The sequence below is a fragment of the Lagopus muta genome, chromosome 11 (assembly GCF_023343835.1).
Source record: "Lagopus muta isolate bLagMut1 chromosome 11, bLagMut1 primary, whole genome shotgun sequence".
In the NCBI taxonomy this organism is placed as follows: domain Eukaryota; kingdom Metazoa; phylum Chordata; class Aves; order Galliformes; family Phasianidae; genus Lagopus; species Lagopus muta.
Window position 1 is genome coordinate 14,022,598 of NC_064443.1, and position 19,904 is coordinate 14,042,501.

General features: G+C 43.7%; 1 protein-coding gene across 26 annotated transcripts in view; it reads right to left on the reverse strand.

Moving 5' to 3' along the window:
- The window catches only part of MAGI1 (membrane associated guanylate kinase, WW and PDZ domain containing 1), a 290,260-nt gene that overhangs the window by 79,585 nt on the left and 190,771 nt on the right, over positions 1 to 19,904 (reverse strand). For all 26 annotated transcript variants that reach the window (XM_048957507.1, XM_048957493.1, XM_048957509.1 and 23 more), the window contains exon 3: positions 473 to 592. In XM_048957507.1, the coding sequence (XP_048813464.1) occupies positions 473 to 592 (120 nt within the window). The remainder of the gene's footprint in view (positions 1 to 472; positions 593 to 19,904) is intronic.

Consider the following 19,904-nt stretch of genomic DNA (forward strand, 5'->3'; position numbering starts at 1 on the left):
AATTATCCAAGAAAAAAGAAGAAAAAAAGGCCAAAAGCAGTGCACCATGTAGCTGCATCCCCAGACACAATTGGGCAATGAAGGATGTGTACACAGGGAAGAAGATGAAGAGATGATGGGGAAAGAGAAGACAGCAGGAGGGAAGAACAGGAAGGGCGGTTATTGAGGATACAAAGAAAAGATGCATTTCCATTCAGTGCCACACTGTTTTCCCTCACTGTTTTGTTATCAGATCTCATCTTAGATTTTCTGGGCTTACTGTTGCTAATCTTTTAGGTAACTGATGAGAAGAGACAAAAGAACAGAGCAATGTTGAAATTCCTTCTCTCTGGGTACATGCAAAAAAGGAAAGCAGAAGCTGGGATAGAAAGCAAGGCCTTGACTGGGGCTGGTTAACTCGAGCAAGGGTGATGCAAGACAGACATCCTACACAGCTCCTGGAAGTGCTTTTTCACTGCCTGTGACTCCATACCTTCATAGGTTCCTACTTCCAGGAGGGTCCCACTTCGCTCCAACTCCAGAAACTCCTCCACAGTCAGAAAGTTATAGTCCACACCAGGCACTTCTCCTTCTCTCGGAGGACGGGTTGTGCCTGAAAGGAAAAATTGGTACATTAATACTGTTTTCTTATCAAGTGTTAAAAGGGACAATAAAAATGATCATAAAGATACAACAGTATCCATAAAATACAGTTCTATGTTACACAGAGAGCAAGGACAAGAGTCAGGAACCCACATAAAAACAAACCAAGACATAAATCTTAGGCTGAGCTGATGGTACCACTTGTTCCACCCAAGTGCAGTGTTTTTAATATTCCCAGAACGGCTCTCTGGTAAAGAAATATCTCATACTTCATGCAGAATCACAGCTACCAGTTGGGTATCTGGGAATAAATCAGCAATTACCTTCTTGTCATTAGCAGTGTCACTTCAGTTTCACTAAAACTGCATCTGTATTCTCAGATAAGATAGTTTCTGCCTTCCCTTGTTTCTGTATCAGTTTTTCTCACCAAAAATTCTTTCGCATCACAAAGACCTCTTCTCCCTTATTTCTGCTTATCACTTTATTTACGTTAGGGGGAACTAAACTGAAGAAAAGAGCGGTGCCTTTGGGTTGGAGGTGTCTGAGTGCTGTGGTTGCAACCAATCTGCTGTCTTAGGAGTCATTTTAGAGACATGGAAACCATGTCTAATATTTAACGAGGCGTGACTTCTCACTTCTGCAGGACTGCCCCGGCCCCTGGGCAGTATCTCCTCAGTGCATACAATTTCTTAAACCCTTTATAAAAGGACTGAAGAAAGTATAAAGAAGTTGAGCTTCTGGAAACTAATTGGGAAGATTCCAGCTCTCAGAAGTTGAAAGAGCATAAATTTACCGTGCCTACATCTGGCAAACGTTTTCCTCAAGTGCCAGGAAAGCGGAAAGTCTTCTTATGCCCTATTCATCCCAGAGGTTATTCAAGAGGTCAGTCTTGATGGAATGACACCCTTGAATCACCATCAGTAGCTTAATTTCCTTGATAGACATCCATTTTCTTCAAAACCCTCCGTTCCTTGTTTCAAAACAGAAACTCTCTCATTTTATTTACCACCAGCCTTCAGATAGCCTATAAATTCCTGTGCTTTTGCTATCATTCCTTCTCCTGGAGCTGCGTGTGAATGGGTAAACGTAGGAGGAAGGAAAGCCAAAAAGGGGATGGAGATGATGATGGATACCTTCACCCTATAAGCAGAACAACTCTTCCCAATTTGGATGCAGATGTTCACACTGCAGTGACCCTCACTGAGGCACCATGGCTCTTGGCCCCTGTCAAATTCCCCTACACCAAGCCCATCAGAGGAATGAAACACTCCAGCAATAAATACATCCATGGCTGTGCTGTAGCTGCTCCATGCCTGGAGCCCAATGGAATGAGAACCAGACACCACAATACTCCTCATTGAATGCATCCACCAAACGTCAATCACCCCGAGCCAAGCGAGCCGAATGGCAGGGATTGGGTCATGCTTCTCCCCAGTAACTGACAACACATGATTGCGAGAGACAAAGATCAAGGAACTTCAGGATTCATTTTACTTTATCAAGTTCTCATCTTTTCTTTATCTTCCCACAGAGAGTATTTATTAATCATTTTTTTTTTCCTCTGAATTTTTATAGCGGTGAAATTGCAGTCAGCAGTTTACTCGTGCTGGCTGCCTATTTGACATGACAATTATATCTCTGCCATAATTCCTCAGAGCCATTTTAATGGATCTATTTGTTTCATCTCAGTGTTCTTAATTTCCTGAATATGTTCAAGTCGAAAAATCGCAGATGTGCTCGCTATCAGCACGATTGCCTGCAACACACACTGAATGCATTAGAAACGCCAAGCCACGGCGTAAAAGAAAAACATTACATCACGGAGATAACATTTGTCACCTCCCGTCGGTCTCCAGCAATAAACAGGGGGAAAATAAAAACAACACTGGTTAGGATATCTTATCTGGGCGAAGCGAAAAACCCAACCACTTTCCATGTTGCTGTCTAGAGCAAAGATTGCTTGCAGATGCTCAGGCTGTTATCCTGCCTCACATCTGAGCAAGTGTTACTGAATGCAATTCAGAGAAGCAGGGGGAAGGGAAAACCCGCCTCCGTTTTTCTTGTAGCAGAATGACAGGCTGCCGGCTGGACACACGCCTGGCAGATGGCATTTCAAAGAGTTTTCATGAACCATCTGGGATGTGTACAATGATTACAAACCACACTTACAACAAAGCCAGAAGGGCTGCTTCACAAGGGGGTGGGGGGTGAGGGCGGGTAGAAAGAAAGCGTGAAAGAAAAGAAAACCAAGAGGTGCGTAAGCAAACCTGGTGGCTCTTCTTGGGAACGGGGTACTAAAAAGAATTAGCACCTTCCAGTCTGAGTTCCTCTGCAGCCTGAAACAACTGTGCAGCACACAGGGCAGCCCAACGCTGCAGGCTGCAAGCTGCTGGACTGGGCTTTCTCTTGATAAACTTGAAATTGTAACTAAGTCTCTTGATATTAATGTGACTTAATCATGTGCAAGGCATAATGCGCGTTTTCTCTGTTATATTTCATTGCAGCATCCTCACCGCAGGTTGGTCAGCACTGAAGGAGAGGGCTGTGAGGTGGCTGTATGCTTTGTCAGAGCTAACAGCAGATCAGACCAGAGATAATGGCAGAATTAACTGAGCACAATGAGTTCCGCAGACGGCCCAAACAAGAGCTCCATATACCATTAGAAAAGGAGACCCGATTGTATTTAAATACGTTAACCTGCCTGTCACGTTTGCACTGAAATATTAAGTGGCATCAAATCTTACCGCCATTAGGTAGCAATTTAGCTAATTAATTTGAGCTATGTCCCACTGCGTGACTAGCTCAGAATTGCTAATGCTACCACACAGAGTAACCAGAGGAGAAACTGAGCTGTCCTGTCTACTTGTGCATGTTTAATGGTTCATAAACTTTCACTCCTGTTTGGCTAAAATGTCCCACAACGTATAAAACTACGTAGAGACAGCAGAATCGCTCAAATCTCCTGCAACCATAGCAGACTGAAGAAAACAAGGAAAAATAAGGCTGGTCAGCATTGCAGCTCTTGCCTTCTCTCTTGCTCTGGAGGTGAAACCACATCTGGACAGCCCTGATACTATGCCAAACATCTGCCTAGCTGTTGGTTTGGCTGTCACACTCAAGCTGGTGCACAGATCACCTAGAATATCCCCATTAGTGCCCAAGCTACAGAAGAGGGATTCTCATCATGGGCTGGAGAGCCCACCTGAGAAACTGCCCAGGGACACAGGTGGGATTACCCAAGGAGAGCCTGGAGCTGCACATAAACTGAATTAAAGCTCGTCATCCATGCCTCAAGTAACTGACTATGGTTCAGATGTACAGAAGGCTATCAACTATAATTCTGAATAATTCAATTGCCCATTTAAAAGACAAATAGCTGCTGCTGTTATGTTGCCTATCAACCATGCTGACAATTACCCAACATGAGCCTCAATTATAGCACGGCCAGATTGTAAATATGTGATTCAGGGGCTGTTTAGCTCCTTATCAATCTATCAGGGCCTCATGTTAAACTGTTAACAGCCACTGATGCCCTGCTGCTAAATTAATCAGAATCTTGCTTATTTTAATCTAAAAATAAGATTTCAAAGGGGTTGCAGCCACTTATTTTCTTATTAAAAAAAACACCAAACAAGTTCTTAAGCAGCGAATCAGTAAGTGTGCAGTAAAACAGCCTCCAGCAAGTCATTTGGAAGTTACCTTCTGCAGGCTCCTCATCCAATTCCACTGCCTGGCAGTGATGCCATGGTGAGCCACCAAAACACAGCTCACTGAACCACAAGCTATTTGTTTCTCACCTCCACTGAGAAGTACATGAAGAAACCAGCCCCTCTTGCCCTGCACAGTGCATAGAGGTCACTTTCTCCCCCCCAGTCACAAGATAATTTGGAAAGCCTGCCTTGCCTCTCCCATATCTGTCACCCACAGAGCCAGTTAACTGGAAGGCAGGACCAACTCCACGCATTTGCTGATGGCAAACAGAGAAGGGAAAGGGCAGACAAACCCAGTCTTCCTCCAGGAATCAAACACCTGATCATCAGCTAGCTTTGGCCAGAACTTATCAGCAGCATGGTGTTAGAAATAGCCTTATCTACATTAGCAAAAAATAAAGTGTAACCTATCTGTAAACAAATGCTGTGCACAGAACACTTCATCCTATTGATTCCAGTGGCTTTCCAAACCAAAGCTACTGATTTTTTCTAATAGCAGCAGACGGTGCTGAGTTTGGACACTTCTGAAATCTGTTATGCAATTAATGTCCCCATTAACCTGAGGGAAGGGATACAGTCTGTAGCTGTAACTAGGTGGAAATACGGAGGTTTCAAAAAGAACTGGTCTGCCACAAATCAAACATGCTCAATTCAGAAATACAATTTTCTCCTGAAACTCCAAACTCAGGAAACCCATTCTGGGATTTTAAATGCTATCTGTCCCTTTTCTAAGCCAGTGACTTGATACCTATAAACCACACAAACGTGACAAGTATCCAGAGAGCCTTGGTGGCAGTGGAGAAATTCATTCCAAAGGAGAATGTGGTCTGTCACTAGAAATTAATTCACAGCTCTGTTAATGATGCATGTGCAGGAACAGATGCTGATTGACTCTTCCTGGCCACACAGACAACGGCAGTACTAAAAGCAGAATTTCTGTCAACACCGTCAGCAGGAACAACTGATTAAACCCAGCAAGCAGCTGACCAAGACAAACCTATCCTTCTACAGAGACATTAGGGAGAGAAATGCGTCTCATGCCTGAGGTCTACATGTTTCATCTGCAGGGAAGGGATTTGCCCAGAGAGCTCAGTATCTCCTCCTGATCCCACCAGCCTGCAAGCAATGCTCTTTGGCCAAAGCTGGATGCCACAGCTGGACCTTGCAAAGGTCACTTGAGCTCAAAGGACCACGCAGCAATGGCAGAATGACCTTGTAAAGCATAAAGATCTGCTCTCTCCCTCTGTCTGGCGCCCCATGTCCAGCTGCATGTGTCAGTCCTTCCTCTGGAAGAAGCTCTGACTGCTCGCAGCCTCCTTGGAGAAATGATTCAGCCACACTGCACAGCAACAGCTCAGGGTTTGTGCGCCCCCAGGCAGCGAGTTATTTTTGTCCATTTAAAATCTATTTTTGGTATTCCCATGGCCCTCGCTGCCACCAAATAAGAACGTTGATCATCTCCAACACGTTTATCCCTATAGCATTTGGAGGCAGGGGAAGCGGGTTGCATTCTGTTTAACAGCGCTGGCAGGAAAGATCAGTCCAACCCAGGCTCTGAAAGGACTTCAGGAGCCTAATTCCAGAGAAATCAATGGGACTCAGGGAACCCTACAGATCAGGATCTAACAGATTAGAAGGGACAAAAATAACTTGCTGCTGTGTTGAGGCTTCGTTTATGTGCAGTGAAACACCATGCCAGGGCTACGCAAAGCCAGCTGAGCATAAGGGGGTTGATCTGGACTGCAACATCAATTCAAAGAAGCTGATGCCTACAAGAAGTAAGGATACAAAAACTGTCACAGTCCCCAAAAAAGCCACTTTTTCTTTTTTTTAAGGATTTAGGCCAAATATTCCAAACCAAAGCAGCACCTCCCCAAACAAGGAACACATCACCAATGGTACTACATCAGAGCTGTAGTCACTACTGCAGTTAAAACCTCTTCATGCACCTTTGGGAACATTTATTTTCTTTTATCTTAAGGGAAAAAATGAGCATTCTGGCAGCAAATAAGTAATGAATGTTCTTACAGCAGCTCACCTCCTCAGTCCCTCAGAGCGATTGCTGATGCCTCAGCAGACACCTGCAGCCAAATCTCTCTCATTTCCCACAAGATGGGACACCCACCAAGAAGATTAAACTTTGTGAACTAATGAGTTTGCCATTAATCCTGTGCTTATGGAGTCCAACAGCATGACATCCACTGATTTAAACTGCGAATGACTGATGAGAAAGTAAACCACTGCTTGGCAAGAAGACCTTAGATGTAACAATGCACAGGTTTATTGTGATATATGGATTAGTGTAATAAACTGTAATTTTATAAATCAATAAAACTGTACTAACAAGATTGCACTGTAATGTTCTGCTTTTAAATATTGGCAAAGAAATGAATGAAAACTGCCATTTGTGTAAGTGCGTATGTGACTTATGGGAAGTGAAATTAGCTGAAAATAAATTAACAGGGTGATTATACCCTTGCATTTATATTCAGTTTCTCTCATATATATACATATATTTAAAAGTCCAGATAACGCTACAATCAGGACATGCATCTTTACTTCAAAAAGACCACCTTTCTTGTATGTACAAATTATTTATGCACTTCCTTTCACTAGCAGTAATGTTATCTACCTTGGAAAAAGGCACAGCTGAAGATGATGAATTAAACATACGCAGAGGATACTTACAGAAGCTGCCACACACCAGCTGCCTCACGCCTTCCTATGTGCAGAAGTGACCGTGGAAAAGCACCACATGGATGAAGATGACTGCATGCAAATGTGCACATCTGTACTACATACCATGGACTAAAGGTGTGGGGATGAGTTCCCTCTAACACCAAATGTTTAAAAAGTACTTTCTAGTTGACTGTGCATTGAGTGCCACGGTTTTGTGGTACAGCTGTGATGTGTTGATAATTGGACTGAATGATCTTAGTGTCTTTCCAAGCTCAATGATTCTATGATTCTCAGTCACAGGATGCATGTAAGCAGGGTTATTCCCAGGCAAATACCGCTTTGAAACAAATACGGCGTTGTCTTGTTCACACTTTCCCACTGTAGGAAGCTGCTTATCCAAAGGTACGACGTTTCTCACAACCTAGGAGTTATCAGCTTTTCTCCTGGCCACTTGGAAAGCTATCTGACTTCTACACACCGACAAAGAGGTGAAGATCAGGGTGAGCCAAGGGTTGCATCATTACAGCCTAGATGTGAGCAGGTCACTACCAGCGGCACACAGCTGCTGGAAAACCCCTCCTGTTAAATGGCTGGGATGAAAGCAGTGCAGTATGGAAATCTGCCTTTCATCTGCCATTGGATCCTCATGTGCTGCGTGCAAGTTTTAAGTCTAGAGCAAGTTGTATGGAAGATTGGGTAGAGAGGGCTGTGTGGAAGCCAAAATGTCAGGCCAGGGGCGGACGTTGGGTGTAAACACTTTCAAGATGATTTACCCAGACACAGAACAAAGAGACACAAAACCACGTGGTCAGACAAGCTGAGCGTGCTGGCTTTGCACGAACACTTCGGGGTTTTGTGAACACAACACAATCTTCTTACCCACAATGAAATGCTGGAGGAATTTCTCAATTTAGTGGAAGACATGTGGTGCACGAGAACACAGGAACCAGCTTTACCTTGGATTTTTAGATAGAAAAATAATTGAAACTTCTTAGGGCAATATATGTGACTGCTGAAACCAAAGAAAGAACAGAAATCGATAGCAGAAGCTACTGTTAGCCACGTAAGTGTAAATTTGTCTCAAAGTGAGATGAGCAGCAGATCTTTCCAGGAGCAAGACTGCCTGCTTGTTCTTACAACAGCACAACTACACATGCTGTCACAAATATTGGAAGGGATAGCTTACCTCTTTCCTTTAAAACTTGGGTACTAAATCAATGTATTCTCCACAAAACAAGGGATCCTATTGTGCACATTACTTCAAGGCTTCAGACTTGTGCTATGAACAAATGCTGGAGTTTAGTATACAGTAAACTGAGTATCCAGCATAGACCAAACTCCTGCAGTTTTAAGTATTTGCTTTTGACACCCACATACTTATGTGCATATATGTCCATGAAAAAAAGTTGTGTGCTTTAATCTAATTACTGCTGTGGATTTATGTGATGTCTAATTACCCAGTTGCTTCAATAAGGACCACTCACCTCCCTTGCTGTTTTGTCTTCTGAGTCTGTCTGTATTGCCAAGGTGAAGTACAACTCAATGTGGAACATCTCTGCTTGGCTGTGATATAAAACTCTTTCTGTTGACTTTAACTGCTCTTCTAGCAGACCTTTAATTTGCAGTTTGAAGTCCCAATAAAACAGCTCACCTAACAGCATGCGCCCTTAACTAGATCAGTTCATTAGCCTAATCTCTGTAAAATTCCACCACAGAAAGTCATGAAAAATGTACACATTTATCACTGAGACATCGGCTGAAGTTTGCTTCAGTGACCACACACCCTGATCATGAAAGAAAGACCCAGAGAGGAGTGTTTTGTTTGTTTTACAAAATGAACACCATTCCATTACACTACACACTAGTTATTTAAGGCATTCTTTTCCCCAACAACAACATCCAATGGGGATACAATCACCACGGTATACTTTTCCCCGTAGCCCAGAGCTGTGAAATGCTTTAAACCTAATGGACTCCCAGCTGTGATAACCTCATTGCACTCTTAGAAAAACACCGGTCTCTGGTGGCCCTGCAATTTTTGCCAAGGCAGAAGTCTGTCCTCTCATCACCCCTTTGTTCAGACAGGTCGGTCTTGTACCCAGACCAATCCTCCTGACCCATGCTGGTAGTTTTCCAGCTTCATATCCAATACTATGCATTAGATGCAGCAAGAAGCATGCAGGTGACAAGAACATGTGGTTATGTAGCCATATGGATGCGCCTACTGTGAAACTCAAGGGAAGGAATAGAACAAACAGCAAATCTACCCAGCAGTACACCCATTTAGGCACTATTTCCTAGAGATTCTGTGCCTTATTTTACCTGCTCTTAACTGCTACCATTATTTTTTTCCTCGCTGGCTCTGTATGCATAGCACGCTTTAGTTCTTCACCATCGCTAATGCTTCAGCTGGTTGAAAAGATTCTGGTTCACTCCCTGCAATGCTGTGATTAGGTAACTGCTCAGGATGCTGAAAAAAATGCCGAACGTTTAGGAGTTGATTGGTGTTTGAGTTTAGAATTCATTCCTATTGATAACTGGGAGCATTAAAACGGAAAAGAAAACAAATACATTAATTCTAATTTTTTTATTACCTCACTGAAGTAAAAACCATTAGAATAGTTTATTATTCGCAATTGCCTCGCTGTAAATTCCACACCGCCAGCTCTCATGCAGCAGAATCTTATTAATCCTTACAGCTCTGAAAGAACTGTAAGATACTAGAGAAAACCTGAGTTACAACGCGTGTTCCTCATTTTTAATTGGTAGGAATTGAGACAGGAAGCCCACTGGTCAGTCAGCTGTCTGTTCTGACACAGATAGCATATGCACGCTTCTCCATTTGTTTGGTTTCCTCCTAATTGTTTTCAGTGGTACAGAAGCAATGAAAGCCTCACCTACCAATGCTGTCATTACCTCCATGTTTCACAGCATGTGTGCCCACAGAATGCTGCACCCCACCTTTCTGAAGCCAAGCACCACCCCTATGAAAGACTCCAGCACCTAAACTGGGGACAATGACACAGCATTCGACTCAATCGGGCTTTGCTTCATTTCACCTGGTTACTTCTTATTATACCTTCCCTCCGCTAAACATCCCTGCGTAGGTGTCCAGAGTTCTGCCTTCACCCAAAACAATCATTCCACCACATTACACACTTTGCCATTCCATTATCTTCTTGCAAATCACTTTCTACAAGAGTCCCCATTCTAAACGCCACGTTAAGCTCTGCCAGTTTGCCCTGCTGCTCCTGGAGCCCAGCTGCCAGCAGCCCTGCCCTCACCACGGTCATTCCTGAATACCTGGAGGTTCCCACTGCAACTGTTTGGGACCCAACCCAAACAGACAGCACACAGCAATTATCCTCGTGCTGCTGTCTGGCAACCTGAACAAAGCAAGCTGCTCCTCGTCCTGCCTTCAGCTGCTGACACACAGAGCACCACCAGCTCTGAAAAACCGCAAGTACTTTAGAAGCTTAGACACGGTCAGTGGAGGACATCATGATCTGGGGCGTCAAGAAGACAGCGTGCCCAAAAATCCGCTGCCTCACACCACTAGATCAGCACATCCCTGGAAAATGACTGCTTGAAAACACAGTCAGATCTGAGCTTTAGAAACTGCTGTAATGAGATTTTCTCTCCAGTCCCGGTACGTTCCTTGACTTAGAGGACAGTTGAGTGATTATCAGAGAGAGAGTGCTTTTCTTCAGGGATGGCATACAGCAGATAAGACCGTATCAAAAAATAAAGTTTAAACCTAAAATCCAGCACTCATATTCAAAGTGAGGCATTATCCTGTGACAACTGTGTTCAGCCCTTCAGATGACTGATGCGGGTGAAACTGCTCTGCCAGATGGATGCTGGCACAGAACCTAATGGCACTTGCTGCAAATCACCTGCTTTGTTTTAAGCACACAGGTGCACACAATGGCTTCAAGGCTATTTTCCATGCTTTGCACCAAACCCACGCTTGGGTTTTTTGCAGATGTCCCTCTGCAACTGCAGGATGGTGGGGGGCAGAACCCGGCAGACGTGACATAGAACAATCACATGCACCATAAATAAAATAATACAATAAAATAAAGCCAGCATCCACCATAAAATCTAAGCAACACCCACTTGTCAGTGTATTTGCCTTGAAAACTCCTTCTGCAAGGTGGGAAGATGGACCTGTGCCCACCTTGTAGATGGGATGCAGAGACACAGAGTAACCAAGACCAGGGAGCAAAAAAGCAGAAGGTCACTTGTGTCCCACGAGGCTGTGGTTAGCAGACAGCCTTTGGGGGCCAACAGCGTTCTGTTCTCTGTGATGCTGATGTGCTGAGATAAAAGCAACAGCCCTCGGTGATGGCTTCATCAGAAGCAACTGCTGACTCAATGTTTAGGTGCAGCGGCACGCGCCGTTTGTGTGCATACACTGCAAAACAACAGATGACTTCTAGAGCAAAACACATGGGTGAAATTCTCTCTGGAGGCAACACGGAAAAACCAAAACAGCTGAAGTACATTTCTACAGTGACTGTGCAGTGAAGTAAATTAGAGCTCTATATAGCCATCATCCATTATCCCATATATTTTCAGCAATCTGAAGATTAACGACTGGAAGGATCCAAAGAAACAGCATTATGAGGAAATGGACATACTTTTGAGAAACTGCCACTGCTCCTTTCAGCACACTTCACACCTCAGCAAAAAATTGAAGTTTGAAACACTCACAATTGCATTTTCCCAACTGCCATTTAAGTTATGCTTTCCGCTTTTCAGATGAACAAATCACATTCATTATTATGCCGTTATTTTTCTCTCTGACTGTTGAGTCAAATTAGGCTACTTTAGAGGCTAAGGGGAAAATGAAACTATTAATGCTTAACATCCATTTGGGAGAAAAAAAAAAGAAAAGGAAAAAAAACCAACACGGAGAGGGGAACACTTTGCCAAGAGCAAAGTAATTTGTCCATTATATAAATACCATAGCCTTCTCTTACTGGTGCAGTTCTCATCTAACGGGAACATCATTTGAGATACGTGAAGGCTGTAAGCAATATGTCTGATCATCACAGCTCTGAGACATTCTTCAAAATACGTAAGAAGTCATTAACCCCTGTGCTACCTTGGAGCCAGCCCTACGTGGTCGGAATCTCAAGACTTGCAGCATGGGAGACACTTCTCACCCTCTCGGCTCCTCACAGCCTCCATCAGAGGCCACACAGCCATTACCCAGAGAGTCGAAGCCGATTTCCTGGATCATTTTGCTCAATGAGAATCTCATTTATTATTGAAAACAACAGAAACTTGACCTTCCCTGGAGACTTTTACAGAAGTTCAGGCTGTAGGTGAATTTGTCCACCCTGCATAATGCAAGTCAATTCCTCTCCGAATAAAGCAGCACTCCAAGCGAGTGAGGCTGGCAGAATTCAACCTTTTGTGCATAATTAATGCAACCATCGATCTGAGGAAGCTCAGACTCCAAATTCTTCTGCAAGATAAATGCATGGGAATGAACCCACACACTTTTAAACAGTTTAACTTTGAAAAAGCTGCTTTGATTAACAAGAGCCTTGCTACCCCAAACCAAAGCAGACGCTTGCCATGGTGCACGTGTTGGTGCCATTCAGCAGAAATGGTTGACAGTAAACAAGGCCAGTTGTGGCTCTTGCTTGTCACACATCAAGATACAACATCCCTCAAGGACAAATAATTTCCTGAGCTACTCTCCCCTTGGTGTGTGTAAGCACTTCCCATTAGTGTCAGTGGGAGTTACGCACGTGGCTAGGAGATGTCAGCAATTAAAGCTCAAGTGCTGAAGACACCCACAGGCTATATGATGTACTGTTCCATGATCCTTAGATTATTCTCCTTACCTTTTGGGAAATCATGGCTATCTAACTACTACATAGCTACTACTCTATGTGAATTTACAAGTATTAATGAATTAATCCAGACTGGTGTACACGTTAGCCAGGTATTTACCCAATATTTGTATAATCAAATTGATAAACCTGCTTATTCTCAGACAGGCAGCACTTGGTGCCCCTCCTCCTAGGCCTAAGGGTAGTGCAAAGAACGATGTAAGCTGCTAGTAAGAATTTTATATTGTCTATTTTGCATTATAGATGCACCTCAGACTGGCTGATGGGACATGCCTACTTGATGACATCTTATTTTTCCATAGCCCTTTTTCTCATGCAAAGGACTTCAGATTCCTTGGGTGACATTTAAATATCTAAGTAAACACTAGATTTTCCAAAGTTCTCCTCTTCTTTGGGCAGCTTACAGGCAGATTTTTAAGTGAGCTCAGCATAACAAAATGTGGCTCTGCAGCAGCAGACAGTTGTGATATCCTCACTAGCCCTAACCTAGCTATTTCTATTGATGATACCCAAACGTTGTCAATTTTGTTACTGGGGGAGAGCAGAAGGTGAGATCATTGCAGGAAAGGAAAAGGCCTCTTTAAGAGACATACAGTTATCTTAATGGTGGTGCTTTTTTCTTTCTGATTTTATAAGCTTCGGGGCAACGCCATCCCTTTTCCACCATGACAAACACAAGTTTTGAAGTAAAGGGATGGTCCACCAAAGGCACCTACCAGCAGAGTTACAGCACAAAGAACCCAAACTGGCAATTACAGCTGGTCCCAACAGCCCAGTCTCTTGAAAACCATGAAGGACAGAGAACAGCCCTCCCTGTCACTCCCTGCAGGGATGACGCCTACTCAGGGTAACTCTTGCCAAGAGGCACAGGAATGGAGCACATCACCTGCACCAAGGTCTCCTCTTTAAACCTGTACATCACAAGAGCTGACAACACTGTAATCATGTAGTAAAAATTTCAGGAGGGAGGCAGAGTTACTCTAAATTATGTCAGAGTTGTAGTAAAGCATGCGGGTAGAATAGGATTATTATTTTTTTAAATGCATCCAAGCCAACTCATTCATCTATTTTGAGAGTCTCTCTTAAAAGCAGTTTTTACAAAGGGCACGGCTGCATTGCTGTCACTCGAGGACAAAGCTCAGCAACCAAATACTCATGGATTTCTTAAGGCAAGTGCTGCAGCTTGCCAAGGGCAAGAGCAACTCGATTGTGCAACTCGATTATGAGCAACACAACTTCAAACCCAGACACAGCTCTTTACACACCAATGATACCACGCACTCCCCCTACACATATAGGCATATAAAAACTCACATTGCAAAGTAAAGGTTTAAAAGTCTAGGCAAGCTCTAGCTTGCAAGCTCTAGCTCCCCATCTCCAGGTGCCACTGCCTCCCCTGTCCCCACACACATCACATCTCCTGCATCTGGCTCATCCTCGCACTGCTTCAGGCAGCACACAGCCTGGCAGCCCTCAGCAGCTGCATTTGGATTTAAACAATACCAACTAATTTAAAATGATGTTCTGTATAACCTTGGAAACAGCTGTGTGTGATGACTGTGGTCCAGGCAGATAAGTGCTGGAAAATGAGGACTAAAAAAGCATTTTTAGAGAAACAGAGATGCATTAAATGAGAAGAAATGTCTGTATTGTTCAGCTCTGAGCTTTGTGCAGAGCTGTAGTTCACTATCTTAGCACCTCTCTGAGAGCTGGCTTGGATCCTGCACGAAGATTAAAAAGCAGAGCATGCCCCATTCCTCATGGTGGGTTCACACCTCAGTTAGGAGAGCAGAGAAGGCAGTGGTTATGCTCTTCACTTTTTGCGACAAGACCACCTTCATCACACACCAAGAACTTCCCAGGGCATTTCTAATTCATCTGCAATGCAGACCTTCCCTCACTTCACACACCTCCACCTGCTCCTCACGATGATTTTGGGAGGGCTGAATTTGTGCAATGCATGTTAGAGCTATTTCACAGGGCCCACCCATCTCCTACAGCCCATGCTCAGAAGCAGAGAGAATATGGTAGGACACCAGAGCATTACAGACCCGTCAGCACCATTCTGGTTTTTATGAAGGTCTCACAAACAGCCTCCTGTCCTTGCCTTTCCCCTCATGCACCTCCCATACGGAAGACAAATACATAATATTCAATTACCTTGATAAAATTACAGTCTTTCACTGCTCGGCACGTTTCACCTTTTCAGCTCAAGGAAAACAAGCAAGACATGGTTGGCTGCACAACCGTAACTCTCCATAAACATACAAATAAGAAACAATGTTGTGAAATAGGAATGCATTACCCCATCAAAGCTCTGCTGACACATAGTCTGGGCTTCATTATCACCTCTGGAGTTTAGAGCACTGTTTGCTATAATTAGAAATGCATCAAAATTTGGGCAGAGCACTGCAGCTATCACTGCTCGGCTGTCCTGAGGCTGATAACCAGCAGAGCAGGAGGCAGAGTTGTTAGGGAGCAAGTCCCACCCTCTTCTCTGACTTGAAAAAAGACCATACTGAATGTTTTAAAGAGCACCAGGCAGGTTCATACTGCTGAGACCCAAGGGACACAGGAAATTGCAATCTCTGCTCATCATTCTTGTTGTTGTAAATGGGGCTGGGGTAACAGGAGGGAGAGGGCGGTCTGCAGTGAGAAAAATGCCACTACAAAGTTAAGGAAAACCAATCATGAAAAGCTGACCTTTGCAAGACAGACTGACGTACTGAGTACCATCTTCATAACCAATCACACATATATACATAAAAGATCGAATACAACTGTAATATTAGATTAACTATGTATACCAAAATGTTTCCTGGAGTAGGATAGCTGTGCAGGAGCCATTCTTCACCCTCAGCAAATAGTCCTAACATTTTGGCACAGTACCTACATTTTTAAAGCTGGAATCCACATCCATTTTTTTTCCATTCTTGCAGTGATCTGCAAATCCTTTTGACTTTGTACACCACTGATTACTCCACAGCCATTCCAGTCACTCACTTCAGACCTTAATACATCTGCAAGATTGTAATTGACCAACACCAGTTACAAGATTTCTAAATAGGAGAGAAATGTTCATTGCTCTACACTCAAAACCTGCAGGCTGTTGCACACCATCCAACCTGACAGCCAGGGTACCAAAAGCAGGGGGCTGTAACAGAAGTGCTGACATTATCTAGCGACGGTGGTACCACCTCTCTGCCTTAATTACGTACGGTTGGAGATAAGCACTGCTGATTCAGGAGGAATATCTGATTGGGCAGAAAACAAAGTGCGGGGATAATCTATTTGCTGAGTGCCAACAGCAGGCTGTGAGAGAGAAAGCAGAGCAGCTGAGTTGGTAAGGAAACGACAACAAAGTCCAGCCACAATCCCCAAGGGAAGCTCTTACTCCTCCTGTCGTTCCTATGATTGCAAGAGACCTGAAGGACTCATTCAGGACTTGGGCTAAAAGGACATCACAGCATTCCCTGAGGAGTAGGGCTGGCTGGGGAGGGGCTGTGACCTGCCTGAGATGCTGGCTGCCCGCTGAGAGAGCACACAGCACTGATTTTCAAAAGAAATGAGTCCCCATCCCTGGAAAATCAAATGCCTTTAAAGTCTCTCAGCACCAAAAATAAAAGCACACAGAGAGGACTCACGATATGCACGGCAATACTACCTTAAAACTGCCTCAATAACCTGCAAAAAAAAGCCTTAAAATCAGTGATATTATGTGGAAAAGAGTCTAATAAAGCTGTTTCAGCCAGTAACCTTTTGTTTGAATAGGGGTATGCTCTGCTCCCCCTTCCTCCTCTTTATACTTTGCTCGGGAGTGAGGGGAAAGAAAGAAAGGGCGAAAACTGCTGAGGAAGTTTAATGTCTTCCTGTACCCATTCTTTTACCAGAGCTCATTTTTTAAATATCTACACTCTGACATTTCCCATGGGATGATAATTACCTCTAAAAACACCTGTTTGTTTGATACAGAAAGTTCCAAAAGCAACATTGTGATTGGCTCTAACCGCTGTTAATAAATGCCTAACGAACGTTGATAAGATTAACAAACCATTCTGAAAACATCTCACTCTATTCACTCTACAGCATCAACTCCAAATCGGCAGCAATGGCAGCACAGCCCCACCTCCTGGGCACCAACCAGCCCCATTTCCTTCCCATCCTTCTCCAAAACTGCCCTGCTGCCATTCACCCAACTGCAGGGAAGGGGTCAGGGAATGGGTGCACGCTTTCTGGTTGGCTTCCCATTGGTTAAATGCCCCGGGGCATTTCCAATTTAATACGTATTTCTTTTTAAAGTTAGTGGAATTGAAATAAATCCATACTGTTTGCCAATTTCCAGCTTACGTAATCAAAGTCAACTGTGCATTCATAAATTCCTCCTCTCTCTGCAAGCTGATCTGACAGCAGCATGGGGGGGAAATGTAGCAAGGGAAAAATAATCTCCTGCGGTACTCTCTTGATTTACCCAGGAAAATAAAATGCCTTCGGTTTATAATAGCTTAGTAATGAAATAAACATTTTGAAACCCATAAAGGAACCTCAATAATAAGGTCTTTAAAAACTGCAGACACAGTGAAAGCAAAATAGAAAGAAAAAAAAAAAAAAAAAAAAAAGAAGGAGAAATATGCCTGAAATTAAGTGGAGAAAAATCACTAAGACACAGACATGGTGAAGTCCAGCAATGGGAGCACTGGGAGAAGGGGAGAGAATCCTTTCAGCAATCGAAGCTCACATAGCATCTGCTAAGCAAAGCAAAGCAAAGTTACTGCAGCCAGGGCTGTTCTCTAAAGAAAAAGATCCAACTGCAGGTAGGGGTACCTCCATGAGTTAGGTACAGAGTATACTGTATATATATATATATACTGTATATGTATATATATAACGGTATCACAGTTCTAAAGCCTGTTGTCTGAAAGACAAATCAGGCCCCCTGGTTAAACATGAGTCTGTTGCTCCACTGTGCTGGAAGGTTCAGAAACCTCAGCATTTGCATGGCTTAAAATGGCTGCATCGGTTCATGGCTTCTGTAACTTATCACGGGCATGGCCACAAAGCACTGGAGAAGGGTCTCCTTTCCGGCTATACACTACATGAAATGTAACAAAGCCAGTGTAATTAGTCCCACGAGTAACCCTCCAGTAACAGCATCAGCTCCTAGCACTCTTGAGCTGTATGCTATGCAGTAATTATGCTACCAAGCTGTCAGAGCCTCCTTATCTGCATGCAAATTAGTTCATATGCTATACATCTACCATAATGACAGTATTACAACAAGAATTTTATAATGAAGCCATCCTCTTTATAGCAACATAGCACAATTACTTTATTAACAAGTTGCATATCCATTTCTGTAAGCGCTCCCAGTCAAACAGCCAAATTTTCCATTCCCCTGTAGGGGAAGATCTTCACCTCTCTCCCCATATCTTTTAGTAAATGCAAAGAACAAGAATGGGATTTTCAGAACCACCTCTGTACTGCTTCATTGTTCCTACAGAAGCACTGCACCAAATGCCAATAAACACGGCTAGGTGAATAAAGACTGCCATAATGCCCGGAAAGGTTAGGAGATGAAACAGTGATAATCAAATCAGCAGCTGTGTGCTCCCAGCCTCAACATCAATCATCGCCTGCTGGCAGTGAGCGGTGCGAGCACCGCGGCCAAATGGCAGCAGGAGGGGACAAGGCCTCACTGCAACACAACGAGATGCCAAGGGAAGAAAGAGGTGAGAGAAAAGCTCCAACAAATAAATATTTATGGGCATTTTTCAAGCAAAGCCTTCACTTTTAGCTCTATTTATACCCTTTCAGCTTGCACCATCATAAGCCAGTGGTGCTTTGGGGGACCTGCACTCCAGCCCTGTTGCAGGGGTATGCCCCAGAGGCAGGCAGTGCCTCCCAGGGTAACCAGGGAAGGTGATCAGTATCAGGGTAATATCAATTTGGAGCCCTTATCTCACTCATATGAGCTGATAGAGATTACTTCCATTCTGACCAGAGGGTTACTTCTCAGAAGTCTACATGAGGATGTGGCAGTTGTGCTTTATGGATATTCCTCCTGAGCAGAAAAAAAGGCACCTGGAACCTGGGAAAAAAACCTAACGTTTCTCTTTCTCTTGTTTTATTTCCCCAAGCACTAGGAAGGTGTGGACAGGTCTCAGCCAAAGTTTGAGCACTACTTTGATCTTCATGTAGATCACCTCTTTCATCAATTATCTTAAAGGCATTTATAAACAGGGCTGCTGTTTCAAAGCCCAAAGGAGGTAGGTGAGAATTACCATGGACAGCACAAAGATACTCAGACAATGAGCATATCCAATTCTTTTAAAACCTGTACTTACAGCTCCAGGATAGCACTAATCAGTACTGACATCACAGTGTATAAAACAACAAACAAAAGGCCTAGGAAAAGGCACGGAGCAATGGCTTTTTCTCTTCTACAAAAGCACGTTTTGTTTTTGTTAGCATAACCTGCAGTTTGCTAGGCTTCTGCAAGATCTAATATTTGATCAATTTATGAAAGGGATGAAATTATGTGTTTGCCTGAGGGAAGCAGGGTCACTGGATTTCATGACCCCAGAGTTTATTCCGCCACTTGGTTCCCATGAGAAAAGTACTAAATTACCCTTTTCCTCTGGGAGAACGGGAAACGATCAGAATCTATCACAGTCCTCCCGCAGCTACTAACAAGATCTTCTGTAGCCTTTGACACCACCCCATGAAATAACACAACATAAGCCATCTTATTAGCGCTCAGCGTGCGCCTACAAATGGGCTGCACTCTCAGGGCACTCAGTTCTCCAATGAGCAGCTCAGTCCCATCAGCTGGAAATCTCTCCATTCCTCTCAGTGTCCATAAAGGCAGGACTTGGGTCATGTCCTGGAGGTGCCATCCATCTCACTCAACATCTTCATCCTATCCTTGGGATTTCCCCTCCAATCTCCTCTGCTTCTCAGCACAGGTTTTTGAGTCGTGTTGCTGCATACCCCAGCATCTCCTTTGTCAGTGCCATGAGCCTCAGGCTGTGCTTTGGCAGCTGAGTTCCCCATTGCCTACTTATAT